At 32.2% G+C, this 18,502-nt stretch overlaps 2 protein-coding genes across 2 annotated transcripts; one reads left to right on the top strand and one right to left on the bottom strand.

The window, feature by feature from the left end:
• Positions 1 to 527: 527 nt before the first annotated feature.
• LOC112741904 (uncharacterized) lies at positions 528 to 5,365 on the bottom strand. Its single transcript, XM_025791082.2, has 3 exons — positions 4,883 to 5,365; positions 3,995 to 4,316; positions 528 to 774 (listed from the first exon to the last, which is right to left on the bottom strand). Exon 2 carries the CDS (start codon positions 4,296 to 4,298, stop codon positions 4,005 to 4,007), a length of 294 nt encoding a protein of 97 aa, XP_025646867.1. The 5' UTR covers positions 4,299 to 4,316; positions 4,883 to 5,365; the 3' UTR covers positions 528 to 774; positions 3,995 to 4,004.
• Positions 5,366 to 10,429: 5,064 nt separating this feature from the next.
• Positions 10,430 to 18,502, top strand: LOC112742477 (putative clathrin assembly protein At4g25940). Its single transcript, XM_029292420.2, has 15 exons — positions 10,430 to 10,644; positions 10,782 to 10,851; positions 11,453 to 11,550; positions 11,653 to 11,791; positions 12,582 to 12,709; positions 12,813 to 12,905; positions 14,286 to 14,336; positions 14,728 to 14,793; positions 14,885 to 14,950; positions 15,461 to 15,541; positions 15,628 to 15,705; positions 16,133 to 16,324; positions 16,417 to 16,495; positions 16,862 to 16,974; positions 17,834 to 18,502. Exons 1-15 carry the CDS (start codon positions 10,561 to 10,563, stop codon positions 18,191 to 18,193), a joined length of 1,698 nt encoding a protein of 565 aa, XP_029148253.2. The 5' UTR covers positions 10,430 to 10,560; the 3' UTR covers positions 18,194 to 18,502.

Raw genomic sequence — 18,502 nt, 5'->3', positions numbered from 1 at the left:
GTTTGACAACATCCTAGTTTACACTTCACTGCAAATTTATCAGTGCCTCTAGAAAAAATCATCAATCACAATTTGTCCTACTTCTTACTCTCAGACAACTATTCAAATCAAAGTGTCATTGTTGCATCCCGGTGAAAATATTTGCAGCATATTAACATAAACTGTTCCTGGTGAAAATATTTGCAGCATATTAACATAAATGTAATGATGGATTAATTAACCAATAGTATTAGATTGATTTTAAATTATATGGGCCATTTCCTTTGGTGTCTAAATTATATGGACCATTTATTAATATTATAAGCATGCTTCATCAACCCATTACACCCTATACCTATATTTGTCCAATTTTCACACTATCAAATTCAATATTTTTACCATATTGTCGCTGAATGAATTTGTTCAACGTATGAATCACATTTAACTAATCCTTTGTTGGATTCTCATGCCCCTATTCCAATCATTATTTTTGGTTTAGAAAAAAAAAATCACGTGAAGAGGACTCAGCCTAGGAAGAGACCAAGAAATATGTTCACCTTCCACAAATTCCATTGTCACTTTAAACGCAAGGGAAACAAGAAATATGTCCACCTTTTGCAGATTCAGTTAACATTTTAAATGCAAGGAAACCCTGTATTGTATCAAATAAAACTTATTTAACCATCTAAGCGCTGAAATACATTGAAGGCAACAGCATTGTTAAGCCTTGATTTTTCAGATTTTCAAACAAAATGATTATGCAAGCCGACCATCTCCAACTCAACAACCAGGAACCTGCAAATGCAGAAATCAATTGTCATATATCAACAACCACATCAAAAAAATAAAAAGATAAAAAATAAACACGTCATGAAACTATTGAGATTCAAAACATAATCATCTGCGCAAACAGAACGTTTTGAACTTTGGACACAGCGAGGGCTCTGCTACACTATGAAGTTCTGATACACAATCAGTTTTTATCATTTATCCCACACTATAGTAAATATTTGAAAAATAACGCATTTCAGCCCCCCACCGATTTCATTGTCATGTCATTGTCTATACCCAATAAAAACTTCTAAATCTGAAAATTTTGGAGCAAACAGAAGGATCTAAGAGAACCGGTGATTTGTGAGTTGGATAACTAAAAGTGCTGCACCCTTTATTGGAAAGAAACGGCAAACAATGTTATTAAACAGCATCATAGTTAATATGTAAATTCCGAACCCTAAACAACATGCCCATAATTTCAAACACAGAGGAGGAAGAGTCATACAGCAGCTAAAACTAAAAACGTGTGCTAGGAAAATATCACAAATTGTGTATTTTGGTACAATTATAGCTCAACCAATCATCTGCAGGAATAAAATAATATCAATTGTTTAGAACAACTATTTATAAGTCCACAAACACATGAAACATAATAAATTCTAATAGAAAGACATGGCCTCCAAAAGTCAAAATGCACCATCATATCAAAACTAAGTATAACTCTATTCTCATACACAATTGCAGCAACGGATCATCATCAATCACCATTCAATTTAAAACAACACCCTCATCTGCAGTTCCCAAAGGGTCAAAAGAATTTTGTATATAGCAAACAGCTAAACAAAGCTAACAACTGCTCACACAAAATCATTTCAAGATGGAATGACAAAAAATACAGAAACTTATGCAAGATGCTCCATCATTTCCCACTAATCCAAGGTGAGAACTTTCACTTATTATCACAACAAAACCTCCAAAAAAAAAAAAAACAGCCAACAATTCCTTCCACAAATTTTATCATTTCAAGCATACCCAAACAGGCATGGATCATAATGCAATCCTGATTACTACACCTCAAACTCTCAAAGACATATAACATATCACCAAACTGAAAACACACCGAACAAGCAAGCCAAACAAATCAAAAGTAGTAGTACTCAAATTTGATAACATATCAATGTAAATTTCACTACATCAAAATCCAATCCACCACTGCATCTTTGACTCTTGAGATGCTTGCTGATAGAAAAGGTCAAACACTTCCACTAATCTATCCAAGTCTGGCATTGACTAGCACAGTAAGAATCCTCTTCAATCACACTTTACCAAAATCAAACCCTAAGGCTTGTAGTTAATTCTACAAATACATCTCACCCAGTGGCGGAGCTTAGTTCAGACAAGGGGGGGCCATGGCCCCCCCAAACTTTTTATAAAAAATTTAGTAGTACTTTTTCAGAAGATAAAAAATAGTTCAATTGACTTAAATACTTTACTATGACTTAAAGTATCTAATAAATTCAATAAACAACACTCTCTCTATCTTTAAGTTCAAATATAAAAAATAGATATTTTTATTTATTTAATTTAATATTATTTTATATTTTACTATTTATTTAATTTAATTTTTTATATAATAAAAAATAATAGAATATTCAATAAGTATTAATATTATTGTATTTGTATAAATTGATAAAAAAAATTCAATAAATATTATAAATTTTAATATTTGTCCTTCTAACTTCTTCTTTACATATTTTACAAATTTTTATATAAAATAATAATGAAAAATCAAAGAATTGATACATTTTTTAAGAGAAAGACTAATATTTAAGAAGGAGAACATATAACTTTTACAATATCAACACCTGTAGATAGTTCTTCTACTTTAATAAATCACAAAGAAAGTGAGATATAACTTTCAAAAGTTCAAAAAATTACATCTGATGACTTTAACTGACGCATGAGCAAGTAGAGTTAGTAGGTTAATTATATTAGTTAATTGTAATAAGGGAATATAAGTCCCATATTGTTTAGGATAGTGAACTTTGTGTTATATTTTAGTCCCACATCGTCCGAGTCATGAAGGCTTTTCCTTCCCCTACTAGTATAAATAACTCATGTACCTTTTATTTATGAAATTGAGTTGAAGTTGATTTTCGAATATGAAATAAGCTGTGTGTTTATTTTTCTCTAGACTCTTTGAGAGTAAGAGGTGCATCCTTGGCTTGGCCGACCAATGTGAGTTTATGGCTATTTTCACCATAGTGGGGTTACTAACCTCGCCAAGATTGGTGAATCTAAACTATGTCACCATAGTGGGGTTGTTAACCTCGCTAAGATTGGTATTCCAAGCGACGTTAACCTCGCCAAGATTGGTATCCCAAGCAACGTCCCGGCGTCAGTTTGGTATCAGAGCAAGGTCGGTCCTTGTGGCCTTCACCTTGCTTTAGTGGAATTTTATTTGATTTGTGGGTGTAGGTTTTTGGCATGGATTCGCCAATGAAATCTTTTTGGTGTGGATAGTAGAGTTAGTAGGTTAATTATATTAGTTAATTGTAATAAGGGAATACAAGTCCCATATTGTTTAAGATAGTGAATTTTGTGTTATGAATTAGTCCCACATCGTCCAAGTTATGAAGGCTTTTCCTTCTCCCACTAGTATAAATAACTCATGTACCTTTTATTTATGAAATAGAGTTGAAGTTGATTTTTGAATATGAAATAAGCTGTGTGCTTATTTTCCTCTAGGCTCTTTGAGAGTAAGAGGTGCATCCTTGGCTTGGCCAACTAAGATGGGTTTATGGCTATTTTCACCATAGTGGGGTTGCTAACCTCGCCAAGATTGGTGAATCTAAACTATGTCACCATAGTGGGGTTGTTAACCTCGCCAAGATTGGTGATCCAAGCGACGTCCTGGCGTCATTAACCTTAACTTTTTGGAACGAGATCTTGAAAAACGGCTTTAAATTTGGCAATATCACCCAAACCAGAGAGATGAGATTAGACGAGCTTATCTTAAATGGGGTTCATATTAAAAATATTTTGACAATTATTTTCTATCTGGCCCCCCCAAAATTTTGTTTCAAGTTCCGCCACTGATCTCACCCACGGAAATTATCCCCATTTCTACCCACATATAAAGCACCTAACACAATCAACCCTAAAATTACCAACAACCAACCGAATTCTAGATCTATCTACACCACAAACCCTAAAACCAAGAAAAAAGATTAAAAAGTACCGATTGGAGATCAATGGTGGGCGGCGGCGGAACCGTGTGCCTTAGCGAGGCGCTCGTGCTCAAGGTGCTCGTAGTGACGGCGCTCCTCGGGAAGATTAACGAGGTAGGACAAAACCATGCCGCCGAAGCAAACATGGTAGAGTGGATCAGGAGAACTGGTTTCGATGTACTTGGTGTAGTAGTTATCCAAGCCACGGTTAAAGGAGTTCTTGATGTAATCGAGAGATAACTTGGGCTTGATGTAGTTGGGAAGCTCCTTCACCTTCAAACCCCTTATCTCGTTGACGAACTTCCTCAGCGCCATTTGGTATCCTCAAAAACCCTAGAAAGTTGGGGGAGATTGAGAATAAAATGCTGATTCTTGATAATACTATTCTTTTGTGCTATCATTCTGTACTATTCTTGATAAAATAATTCATAATAATACAAATAGAAAGTATGGGACAACAATTTAACTGAACAATTGCAGAGAGCATGAACCTCATTTTCAACAACAAATTCAACTATAATAATTTTTAGCGACAAAAGATTTATCTCAAGAGATGATTCACAGATTTACAACAAAAAAAAAAAATTTAGATAAGTGATTATTTCAGCAAGGCGACAATAGATTCAATCTCCAGTGATAGATAATAAATAACAAATTCAACATGATTTACAGATTTACAACAACAAAAATATGCACCAAATTCAAGGTTCAATAAACTCAGTAATATTTTCGGCAACAAACAAACTTAAGTTAAGTGATTATTTTGGCAAGTCAACAACAAATTCAAGGTTCATGATAATCAGTAACAAACTTCATCAACACATTCAACTTTCAGCAACAAAATAAAAGTGCAGTGATGCAGCAACAAAATTGAAACAGAAAGAACAGGGGGAACTCACCAAATCGGGTTGCGCGAAGAAAGATGACGGCGAAGGAGAAGCTGATGGCGAGGGAGAAGCTGACGGCAAGGCTCGAAGCAAGAAGAGGACAACGAAGACCAGCCCACCGGGATCTGTTGCCTCTGCTACCGGCGACGAAGAGCGCAGGGAAGGGAGAGATCGAGACCAGGTGCGAGACAGAAACCGTGAGAAGCAAGAAAACGACGACCACCACCACCCGAGGGACCAGATGCAGTTTCGTCTGCTTCTGCCGCCGGCGAAGCGAGCGCAGGGAAGGAGAGCTTGACAGACCGGAGACGAGAGGTGAGAGACCGGAGATGAGACGAGCTGACGAGAGCTTGAGCTCGTGGGAGAGAGTGACGAGAAACTGAGAAAGAGAGTCTGAGAGAGGAGATAGCGTTGGGGGCTCGGGGTGATCTTCAGTAATTACTAATTAGACTCAGTTTGATTGATGTACATCACGAGACATAAACACAAAGATATAAATATTAAAGATATGAACATAAAATATTTATATTTGTGTACTGTGTTTGGCAAAAATAAAAATAAAACACATATATTTCAAAAAGATTAAATTACCTTTTATTTAATTATAAATTTTATCACCATTACTGTATACTTATTACTTCAAACATTGCATATTATTATCATTGAATTTTTATTTTTTTTAATATTTTTTATTTCTTTTAATATCATCTTAAATTATCATTTAAATATTAAATATATAATTTTTTTAAAAAATAAAAAATTAAATTTCAGAATTTATCAAAAGATTAATTAAAATTTAAATAAAAAAATTAAATATACAATTTTTTTTGAAAAAAATAAAAAGATAAATTTGATTGTAAAATCTAAAAGAGGAAGAGAAAAAGAAAGGTTTAGAAAGATAAAAAGACAAATTTTAAAAATCTAATAAGGATAAAAGAGTAAAAAATCAGTGTCTCACAAGTTGTCTCAGTGTCTCACCAAATTAGAAGTACACAAATTTATTGTCTCGTCTCCTGCCGTGTCCTACGAAAATCTGTGTCTCACCAAATCAAACAGTAGATATGTGTCACCGTATCCATGTCTTATTGAGACATATACATCAACCAAACACTATCTTAGGGCTTTAGAAAGGAAAAGGCGAGGGGATGGGGGATGGAACGGTTCATTGAAAAAAAACATGACCCTGTCCGGGTCAAATAAACCGGTCGAGTCGCCATTTTAATAAAAATCGACTGGGTCCATCCGAATTTCAACGGGCTTGATGCATGATTGGTACAACGAGTGGTTCGACTCGACCAAATGATTGGATAACCGAATTTTTGGTCAAACTGACCAAGTCGAACCGAACTTGATAACTATGTTTGCCGGTTTTGCTCACATGGGTGGGTTTGTTGAATATATAACTCCAGAAATATGTGGCCCAGATCCAATAATATGACCCAGTTTTCTACCTCATTTTTCTCTCAATTCTAGGAGAATCACAAAAATTGGGTTAATACTCAAAATCGTCCTTGAAAGATCATACAATCTCCATTTTCGTTCCTGAATGATTTTTTTTAAATCACGTTCGTCCTTTCGTTAACTTTCTCACGCTATCGTTAACAATCTGCTGACCTGAAACGTGAAGTGGCAATATGAATTACACCTGGCATGCTGTGTGTGTTGCTGATGAGGTATATTTAGTAAAATGTATCAATTTAGTCCCTGAATCTCAATTAAATAAACCTTAATTTCCATCTTTCCATGAACATGATGCATTACTTGAGTGTTGTTGCAGATCCAACAGCTCTTGAGGGAGGAGAAAATCAATTTCGGCGCCATGATGAAACGGAAGTGGAGGTCTTGGTGGTGGGTTGCCATTACACTCACATGGTAGCTATGCTTCGAATTCGTCCATGCGAAGAAGAAGAAAAAACGATGAGGAAATGAGAAACCTGTTGTATTATCAACCACCGCAACTTTTTCTTTAGGTAAATAGTTCTATAGTTTAACTACTTCATACTTTATTGTATATGTTTTCTCATTTACTGATCAAATCCCATTAAGATGTAATTACAAAAAAGACCTTCCTTTTCTATCATTATGTTTTAGTCATTAAGATCTTCACTAACTGCATAACATAAACCAGTGCAAAGTTTCAAGGTCCTCAAATTTAGTGCAATTAGTTCCAACTTATTACTTGTATGTTTAGCAACCATTTTGCTACTATAAAATAGAACACATCTAAATTAGGATAAAAATTAAAAAGAGCGAACAGACACTCACTCTATGATTGAAAAATTAACTGATTTAATGATTCATGAAAATGTACGGCTTACTTCATTTACAATGTTGTCATAATTACATTTTAACAAATATCTGGTTTTTTTTCATTTTGTACATACTTTATAGGGAGCTAAGGAAAATACTCCTACCTTTAGCTTGGATAGAGTTGAAAAAGGTGAATATGTAGTTGATTTTCATGTCCACTTATTCCTGTTACAAACCTTCTATGTTTGTGTTGCCATTTTGCATGGCATTTCCACTTGTAGTCTTGTAGGGTGGGAGAAAAATCAACCATTATCTCAATGTAATTCACTGGAAATGCTTATGAGGGAAGAAGCAGAGCTTTTTATGCAATCAAAGGAGAAGAACAAGACTCTACCTTATGTAATGATGCCACCTTTTTTTTCTATTGCACGAGTATAACAGAAATGGGAGCTACAGATTCTACATATCTAAAGTATAAAGAGAGTTAATATTCAGAATAACCATCCGAGTACTAAGGATAATAAACATCTCATGTCATAAAATCACTCATCCCAAAAGCTTAAGCTGATTTTGGGGTTTACCAAGGATCGAATTCTTGACCTTTTAAATCTAGAGCTCTAATATCATGTCATGATACTACTCATCCCAGAAGCTTACACTGATGAAAAAAGGTAACACTAATGGTTATATCTCTAATACTCCCTAAACCTCCATTGTGCGCATTATATAAATATTTCATTGGCTTCCCATATTTTTCTTATAAAATAACATGTCATGCTCACTTTATGTGTTAAGATATTGAAAAGTTATTGAAGTTTTTTTTAAGACTAATGCATGTAATAATAACAAACTTAAAAATCATATTTGAAATAGACATGATTTAATTGTTGCTTTATTTTGGTGATTTAATTTAATTTTTTTATTTAAAAAATTTTAATATCAGTGACTCTAATATCTTGGCACATAAGGTTAGCATAACATATTTTATAATAAGATAAGTACTTTAAAATTTTTCAACTTAAAAATGTCAATAGATACTCGTGTGACGCAGGATAATTCTCTTTTGCTTTTTATTTTTGTGTAAAATAATAAAAAAAAAAAGATAAATAGGTTTTTAATCTTTGGCTCTACAGATATTTTTATTTTCGAAAATTAAAAAATATATTTAGATCCCTGACTTTTAAAAAAATTAGACATTGAGATCCTTTTATTTAATAGAGTCCGTTAAATTCAATGAAAAATCTGACCTGACTCCCATGGAACTGACCTAGTCGTTACAGTGTCTTATGTGGAAGGAGAATTTTTAAAATGGGATAAATTAGTCTTTCCTTCTTCAAAATGATGTCGTTTTGAATAGTGCCCCTCCAATTCAAAGGCTCGTCTCTTCCCACTGTCATCATACACTGCTGCAACTTTCACAACCATCCCCTCACTTATGCTCATACTCCTTATTATTACAAATTTTTAGTCTTATAATCTCGAAGAATGAAAAATGAATATTCTCAAGAACCATCCCAAAAAGAAGAAAAGTGGGTGGTGTATTGAGATCGTGGTGGAGATAAATAGGCATATGCGACTATCAAGAGTGACAACTTCAAAACCAACATTTTCATATGAGTTTCTAACTTCATCTGCAAAAAAGAAGAAATAATTACATGATTTTGATAACCATGGCATGAATTCATAGAAACGAAGAAGAATTTGGGAAGTTACGAGTGTAGAAGCCCTGGAGCTTAAAGTTTAGATGGAAAGTTTTGAGGGACTCGAAGACTCTGATTATGAGAATGCCTTTTTTAACACCCTGCAATTGAATGATAAGTCGAATCAGGAATTAGATGATGATGACTCACAGGGGTACCGATGACAAGGAAGCATTTGTTGGGAGCGGCCATTGTTCTTCTGACTTTGTTGTTGTGCCAATGGCATCAGAAATAGAAAGTAAGAGTGATAATTTTTCTTATGTAATGCTATTGGACTGAATTTGACCACCGCTTGTGGCGGTGTTGGTGCCAAATCTGCCATTGGAGGAGGGAAAGCAAGCTTCGACAAAAAGAAGAAAAAGAAGAACAAGAACAAAAACCTAACGAATATGAGGAAAACCCCTCCACCGACGAGCAGCACAACACATGAGCACTAGAGTAGCAGCAGCGAATAGGGTAGCACACAAACAGTAGCAGTAGAGAGGAGCAGACGCAGGACCAAAAGATCTTTAAAGAAAGGGGTACTCACCAAACGGGGTCGTTTTGAAGGAGGGAGACTAATTTGTCCTCGTTTTGAAAACTCTACTTCCACATTAGACACGGTAACGGCCAGGTCAGTTCAACGGGAGTTAGGTCAAATTTTTCCGTTAAGTTTAATAGACCCTATTTAATAGAGTATCTTAGATGTTTGATTTTTTAAGAGGTCAGTGACCTAAATGTATTTTCCAATTTTCAAAAACGAAAATGTCTACAGAACAAAAAATCAGAGACCTATTTATTCTTTTCTCAAAATAATATCTCTTCTTGATTTATTTTTGTTGAGAGTGTACATTTTATTATCCTCGTAAAAAGACGAATATTTACGAATATATGTTATCTTTTATTTTATTTATTTTTTAATATTAACATGGCATTGCAGTAACATCATCATACATGCATGGTTAAAAAGTTCAAAAGCAAATTTATTTCTAAGAAAACTAAGATAAAGAATTTTTCCTAAACTAAATACAAATATAGACACCTAATATTTTTAGGAATTTGTTTATTTTTTATATTCTGACGGTGTAACAATATTTTATACAATCGTGTAATTACATTTGTTTTTTTAGATGACCATTCACACAGTTAATATAAAATATAATTATTTTTTTATATAATTATTTTTTTATGTAATATTACATAATTAAATGCATATATAAAATTATTTTATACTGAAAGTATATCAAAATTAAATTTTATTTATACTCTAAAATACTCACATCAAAATCCACCGATATTGTTTTTGTTATTTATTTATTTATCCTTTTAAATTTATACTAAAAAATCCATTACTATAAGCAATAGATTCGGCATCAATCATGAAAGTTTAGTTGCTAGCAAGGTATAACACCAAAGTATAGTGGTCATTTTGGTAATATAACTTGAACAAAAAAACCAAAAAGAACTCACTTTTTTTCTATTCTTGAAATCAACCAACGAATTATGCAGAAAGTTTCGTCCAATGTAACATAATTTTCTCGTCAAATTGACAAGTTAGTTGACACCAGAACTACTTAAAAGTACCAAAATACCCCTCACAAGAGATAGAACATTAAAACAAACAAACAAACAAAAAGAAATTAAAAGAGAAAATTCACATAAAATCACATACACACCCACGTTCCTCATCCTTGTTTCTTCTTCTTGGATCGATCATCTCTATTTCCTTCTTCATCAAAAATCATAAAAAGGAAACCATTAATGGGAACACGCTTCAGACAGGCCGTTGGAGCTATCAAGGACTCTACCACGGTTGGCCTTGCCAAAGTTAATAGTGATTACAAGGTAATTAATTAATTAATTAATTAATTAATCTTCCCATATTCATATTATCATTTGTTTTTTAATTTCTTCTATTTTGTATTGGTTATGGTGATTATTGTGTTTTGCATTATTCTTTTTTTTTTTTTTTTTTGTCTAAGGAATTGGATGTTGAAATCGTGAAAGCTACCAATCACGTAGAATATCCTCCTAAAGAACGTCACATGCGCAGTAAGTTTAATTTATATATAGACACACCTTAATTCATGATTATCAAATTGTGTTGAATAAGCATTAAGTTTTTATGCTTTTTTCATTAATTCATTTCACATATGCCTTCTTGAAATTTGTTTTACGCAAGCTTTTGGATCATTATTCATTTTCTAAAACCGCTATGTTCATCAATTAATGTTTGTATAACGAGTTAACATACACACTGTTCTATTATTATTGAATAAGGAAAGCAATTATGCCAAGTGCATACCAAAACCAAATCAACTACCAGTATAAAATACATATTAAAATACAGAATATACATAGAACATAAGTTGAATAACACATTTATTTATACACAAATACATAGTCACTGATTTGGTAACTAATTTTTTGGGTACACTTGGTACTTTTATAAGAAAAGTGTACGTTTAATGATTTAGTTTACTAGACAGAATGAATACATAAAACATTTCTTTAAACTTTGATGTAACATCTAGCTAACAAAACGTGTCAAGTTTAATTTTTGTGTAATTCAGATTTGCCTTTCCTATCTACTCCATATTGCTGAGTTTATTTATTTGTTCCTTTAAGAAATGAATATAATTTTTTGTTGCAGCAATATTACATGCAACATCAGCAAGTCAACCAAGAGCAGATGTGGCATACTGCATTCACAAACTTTCCAAAAGGCTTTACAAGACAAAAAACTGGATAGTAAATAATACACTTAATTAACTGTTTGGCATGGAAAAACATTATTTTTCTTGTTCAACTTTGGTTCAGCATGTTTGTAACATAAAAATGATGAAATGGCAGGTTGCTATAAAGACATTGATAGTGATGCATAGGTTATTGAGAGAGGGTGATCCTACTTTCAGAGAAGAGCTCCTAAACTACACACGCAGGGGACACTTTCTCCAAATATCCAATTTCAAAGATGACACCACTCCTCAAGGTTTTTATTTTTTCACCCTATTAGTTGTTTGAAATTTCCTAAGGACTAACAATATTTTGTTACTGTGTCATGTAAAATTGATAGTTAAAAATTGATAAATAATAATTTAATTGAACACATTAAATTATCTTTCAATTATCAATTATATATGAAATTGCATGTAAATTTTTAATATTTTTAATTTTTTATTAATATATAGTAACAATAATAAAAGAGATATATAATACAATTATTTACGTGTATATATTCTTCTATCAAATTATGTCTACAGATGTTCTATAAAGTGGGTACAAATTATGTTTAAACTTCTAGAATTTTTAAAATACCATTATAGAAAACTTCTATAACCTTTTATTTTTATCGTAACAAAAATATTTAAAAAATAATTTTAAAATAATTTAAAATATATTTTTTTTAATTATCTTACAATAATCATATAACATTAAGTATACAAAATACGTAATTATAGATATTGCCATAATCATAAATGAATGCTGCCTATTGCTTATTATATGTCCATAATTATGTATTGATTCGCAATAGTACTTGTTAAATGTGAAATTATCTTATAAATGGATGATTTAATAGTGTAAAAAGTAAACCAACTTGAATTCGAGTGGTCAATTTGAATTGAATCTCATCTTATGTGTAAAATAATTAATTGACAAGTAACAGACTTTTAAATGTAACTCAGATATGCGACTTTTTTATACCTTTTTATTTTTTTTATTTGAACATTCTTTGATTTTATTTCAACAATGCCTAATTGGAATATTATTTGACTATGCAGCTTGGGATTGTTCTGCATGGGTTCGAACCTATGCACTTTTTCTACAAGAAAGACTTGAATGCTTTAGAACACTCAAATACGACATTGAAACAGAGCGTTTCGTAAAATCACCAACTTCTTCAGCTAAAGTGCGTGCTTTGATTTGTATAATTAATCTATATTCTGTTTTCCAAAGCATGTTATTGTTGCTATGTTCAGAAATCAATACTAGCTTTTATAATTCTTTTGCAGCCACTTACAAGAACTCGGTCTTTGGGTGCTGCAGAATTGTTGGAGCAGTTACCTGCATTGCAGCAACTCCTGCAACGCCTTATAGGTTGCCAGGTCTGAATTTTATTGGAACAAAACTTAGGTTTCATGCATAGAAATGCTATTGCACAACTATGAGGTTCTTTGGGTGAGTTTTTAAGAAAAAAAATTTTTTTTTGAGTTATCTTATTTTAAAAGATTTTTTAGAAGAGTAAAAATAATTTATATGTTTAGATATTTTATACAAAAAGATTTTTTTATTTATCAATTATGTTTGGGTATAGGGTTAGCAATATATACCCTACTTACAGGTATCCAATCCGGACCAACCCTTCGGGTAGGGTTTACCCGCTGCGGGTAGGGTAGGGTACGGGTTTAGGGTATACCCTACCCTGCCCTACCCGCACCTCTAATATATTATATAATATATATGTAAAAGTTATGTATGTAATGAAGAAAGTGAGTTTTGTATTCATAATCTTCTTCTTATAAAAATTTGAAATAATCACTAAGCTAGTTGATGATCATATTATTTGTAATTTTATGTTATATTTTTTTAAGATTTTATTGTTTTTAATTTTAATTTGAACTTAGTTTTTTATTTTTTATTTTATTAATATGTATGATATTTGGAATGGTTTATTTTTATATTTATTTGAATTTTTTTTTTGTTTTTGCGGATAGAGTCGGGTAAGATAGGATTTAGAACTTTAGGGTGCGAGTAAGGTTAGGGTTAAGAGTTTCTCAACCCGCGGGTAGGATAGGGTAGAGTTTTAAGAAAGTTTTTAACCCGCGGGTAGGATTAGGGTAGAGTCTAAACTCCATCCTAACCTACCCATTGCCAGCCCTATTTAGGTATAATAATATAAAATTATTTTTTATTTATTATGCAAAAAATATATTTTTTAGAAAAAAAAGATCTTTTTAAAAAAAAGATGTAAATTGTAATTTTTTAAAATTTTTTTTAGTGTTTTTATTTTTACTACTAAAATTTTGTCAAATACGCTAAAAAATAAAAAAAATATTTTTTATTTAAAAAATATATTTTTCTATCAACTTAATGACACCAAAATAAACAAATATTTCATCCTTGTATAACTTTTTAAATAAGAGATAAGGTTCAATTTTGTTAGAACTTTCATCCAATTATTATTTTAGGTTTTGAAATTTAAATATACTTAGGCTTCTTTGGTCAAATTTTTGAAGAGGTGTTTGAGTTTTTGAAAAGCAAGTTTTGCGTTTAGTAAATATAAAAGATAATGTGGTATACTATATTTTAAAAATCAAGTTTGATAAGTTAGTGTTGAAAAGTAAAAATTAGTTTGTTTCCTGTAGTTTTAGCAGAATGCTTATGTGTATAGTTATCTCATGTATTTTCCATTGAAAAAGTACTGCATTTTATTTTACTGACTCTTAAGGATATGATGACATTTAATTTGCTTTAATATCTTGCAGCCTGAAGGATGCGCTTATGGAAATTATCTTGTACAATATGCATTGGCCCTGGTATATATCCCATTTCTAGTACTTTTACATTCCACACTATATGTATAACATTTCTTAATATTGTTATCTTAGAAAATGTTTAATTGCTATTTCATGTAACATTTCAAAGTTGTGATACGTGTATTCAGTGAAATAGTTTACTTCCAAATCAATTAGGCCGCACACACCATTCAATAGTAGAAGAAAGTAAATTGGTTTGCTTTACAGAAAAAAATTAGCACATAACTTCCCCAACTTAGAGCAATATGATTCCTAGTATCTCATAAATTTCCATCTCGAATAATATGCAAGAGTTTTTGCAGCTTAATTTTTCATCACTTTTCTAGAGATCTCTTCACTTAGCTTTGTATCTCTTTGTCTCACCTATTTTTCTGCTTTTTGACAATGTTAGGTATTGAAAGAGAGCTTCAAAATATATTGTTCATTGAATGATGGAATCATCAATCTTGTGGATGTGGTATGTCTATATTTATCAGTTAAATTTGGCAAATCCTTTTATGGCTTCACTTGAATATTTCAATTGTACTAATTAATAATGGAAACTGCAGTTCTTTGATATGGAAAGACATAACGCAGTGAGGGCTCTGAAAATTTATAAAAGAGCTGGCCAACAGGTTTGCCATGATGATTTATTTATTTATTTTTTTTTGTTGACATTCTTCTTGTTTTGGTCTATAGCATACTGAATTCTTTATCATGTACCACATTTTGAACTTTTATCAAAGAAATACTTGTAATTTAGTTACAAAGAGTGAAGTACTAAAATGTCCATGAAAAATTGTTATTGACAAAAATTGCTTCTGGAAAAGCAAAATATTATTAGGTATACAAAAAAAAAATGATTTATTCAACAAATTTACTAAAAGAATGTGCCTAATTTTGCCGGCGACAAAATCTTTTGGAATAATTTTTCTTAAGTAGTTGAACTGTTATTTCATACATAATTTTATTAGCAACATGATTTTTCGTGGATAGTTTTAGCATTTCACTCATCACACAAAATAGCGAATTGCGGATTATGAATTAAATGTTGTGCTCTATCTTTCAAGTTTTCCACAAGACACGTACATAATTGTTAAGCTGATGAATTTTTCTCTAACTATCACAAGTTCACAACAATGCAGGCTGAGCATCTTGCTCAGTTTTATGAATACTGCAAAGGGTTGGAGATTGCAAGGAATTTCCAATTTCCATGTCTAAGACAGGTTCCCTTTGCTGCTTCTTAATTTAGTGACCTTTCTTGTGATACCATGAACAAAATCTGAGATTTCTTTTTTCCTTTGAGGAACAGCCACCCCCCTCTTTCCTTGCAACAATGGAAGAATACATTGGAGAAGCACCACAAACTAGCTCTGTTCATCAAAGACTGGTACAAATTTGATAAATAAATTGTATATGTGCTTATGTTTGTTTATGGATTTCATCCATTTCTAATCCAATTATGATGCACCAATGCTGACATGAACACCCATAAAAATTTTAACCTTGCAACACACTAACATGACATCTCAAATCCCTGGATACACACTATTTAGGGGGTATTATTTGCTATCAAAAGAAAAAAATGGAGTATCTTTTTTACTAACATTTTAAAATCATGTTTATATTGTGTCTAAACCTTGTTTCGTTTCTGTCCTAAGACACAAACTAGTAATATATACTGAGAAAATCTGTTGTTCGATCAAGATATTTTGTTTGTATTTGTAACTGTCTTCTATAGCACTATTCCATATGCTCCAATGTATTTGTATATGATTAGCCGTGATTGTTCATGAATAAATTTAACTCAACTGCAGGAATATCGTGAAGCTGATCTATCACCTTCTAGAGAAGATCCTCCAGAAACCGACGAGCCCGAAGAGCCTCAAGAAACTGAAGGAGAAGAAGAGAATGAGGAAGAACCAGTTGTCAACGGAGAGCCAAATCCTGTGGAAGTGGAAGAGGCTGCTCCGCTGATATCGAATAATTGGATCGATGATGACTTGCTGGTGTTTTATTTATATTTTTAGTCTGGTAATGTTTTGCATATTTGTGATGTTTTTCTTTGATAGAACATGCATTTGTTCACTTTTTTGTGTAGGGTCTGCGTGAAATAAACCCTCAAGCTGTTGAACTTGAAGAAAGAAATGCTTTGGCCCTTGCAATTGTACAACCTGGTGGTAAGGCTTAGTGTAATTGAAAATATAGAAATAAGAGGAGTGTTGTGTATTCATTCTTTTTCATAAACTAATTCAACACTTATCTTTTTAACTGTTAGATGAATGTAAATCATACACCCCATGTAATTTAGAGATCAAAGATAGAAATTAAGTAATGTTATTTATGTATCAACTTTGGTATCTACAACTTTTAAATCCAGAATTAGAGAGAGCTGATAAATATAATGAAAGACATATGGTTAATGGTTTAAAGTCATATTTTCTTTCTTTATTTTGCCTTTATGTTTGAATGGTGCCTACAACTTGATTAGCCCATACTTGTTTTCTATTTTGATACGTTATCTAAGATTATGAGAGATTGTGTAGGAAATAATTCAAACAATCTTGCTTTGAACAACATTGGTGACACTACTGGTTGGGAACTAGCACTGGTTACAGCACAAAGCAACCATACTAGCCAAGCGCCAGATCGAAATATGGTATGTTTTTTTCAACAAAACAAATTCCAATTGCCTATTTTGAGGATGCAGCTTCCTGTTCATGTATTCTTACACACAATAACTAGTTAGATTGTGATGACTTAGAGGAATGAATCTTTTCATGTAAACATTTTACATAATTTGGTCATGTGTGTTAAAGGAGGTGGTCAAAGGAGATCTATGTGTCAACTGTCTCACTATAGACATGATACATGATAAGGCGCAATGGCGTCATTTGATAGTAGTTGACCTCACCTAGTGGGATAAGACTTTGTTGTTGTTGTCGTTGTGGTCATGTGTTAATTTCTAATTTTGATTCAATTCTATTGTGAGACTTAAGATTGGTTTCCCAAATCAAATCTATACATGATCAACTCAACACCAACATTCCCATCTACACACAAACATTTCATATAAAAACATGATTCACTTGATCTCAAAGCTCAAGACTTTGATTCATAATGACTTTTATGTGCATAATTAAGAATGCGATAAAAATTTTAAAACTGTTTATGTTTGATATTGTCTTTGAGATAGAATCACGAAGACAATACAAGAAATATAGAACCCTTTTGCCTCAAGAAGTAGAAAATTTGTGTTTTCTGTACCTTCTAAAAGTGGAGATAGGAAGTATCCATTTGCCTCAGAAATAGAATCTAGATGCAGTCAATGTTGCATCAAGGTCATGATGTAACTGTGATTTGTGTATATTATTTGATGTAATTCAAATTCTGATTTTTCTTCTCTTATTTCTTTTTTCTTGATCTCTTCCTTTAAAATTTGTGCATACATCAAGAATATGTACACATGCATTATCGTTTTCTCTGGTTAGTAACACAAATTCTTATTTTGTGTGAAGGCTGGTGGATTTGACAAGTTATTACTAGATAGTTTATATGAAGATGAGAATGCAAGAAGACAACTCCAGCTCCAAAATGCAGGTTATGGATATGGTGGAAATGGAATGGCCATACAAAACCCATTTGAAAATGATAATGATCCATTTGCAGTGTCCAACAACATAGCACCCCCAACCAGTGTTCAATTGGCATTGCAACAACAGCAACAACAAACGCTGTTCCAACAACAACAGAACAATAACATGATGATGACGCCTTACCAGCAGCAACCATATTACAATCCATTTGGAGACCCTTTACCAGTGCCTAACTATGCATATGGTTCTACACCAGCACAGGGAAATTATAATTTAATGTAGAATTTGACCCTCTTTTTTATATAGCATTCTATTACACAGAACTTCCCTTGCCAAATTGTAGGTATTCTTGTTGGTTGATGTAGGATTTTTTTTATTTTCCCCCTTCTTGAAGTTATTTTAATTCATTGTTGGCCAGTGAATGTGATTTACTTGTAATCATAAATCATTCATTTTAGACATGTTAATAACTATACAAGCCATATTGTATCTTTGCTTCTCATGTATACTTCATTGGCAACAAAATGAGTTATATGTACAAATGAGGTATAGTGATAGTTGGTACTAACTAATTTACATCTTAACCAATAA

Source organism: Arachis hypogaea, chromosome 14 (genome assembly GCF_003086295.3).
Source record: "Arachis hypogaea cultivar Tifrunner chromosome 14, arahy.Tifrunner.gnm2.J5K5, whole genome shotgun sequence".
Classification (NCBI taxonomy): Eukaryota; Viridiplantae; Streptophyta; class Magnoliopsida; order Fabales; family Fabaceae; genus Arachis; species Arachis hypogaea.
The sequence above is the reverse complement of the archived record's forward strand: the minus strand, read 5'-3'. Positions and strand labels throughout refer to the sequence as shown.

Bases quoted from the DNA above. Each gene is read 5' to 3' on its own strand.
- LOC112742477 (XM_029292420.2), top strand. From the start codon at position 10,561: ATGGGAACACGCTTCAGACAGGCCGTTGGAGCTATCAAGGACTCTACC. The intron at 14,794-14,884 runs GTATGTCTATAT...TGGAAACTGCAG, and splicing joins TCATCAATCTTGTGGATGTG to TTCTTTGATATGGAAAGACA. The intron at 14,951-15,460 runs GTTTGCCATGAT...ACAACAATGCAG, and splicing joins ATAAAAGAGCTGGCCAACAG to GCTGAGCATCTTGCTCAGTT.
- LOC112741904 (XM_025791082.2), bottom strand. From the start codon at position 4,298: ATGGCGCTGAGGAAGTTCGTCAACGAGATAAGGGGTTTGAAGGTGAAG.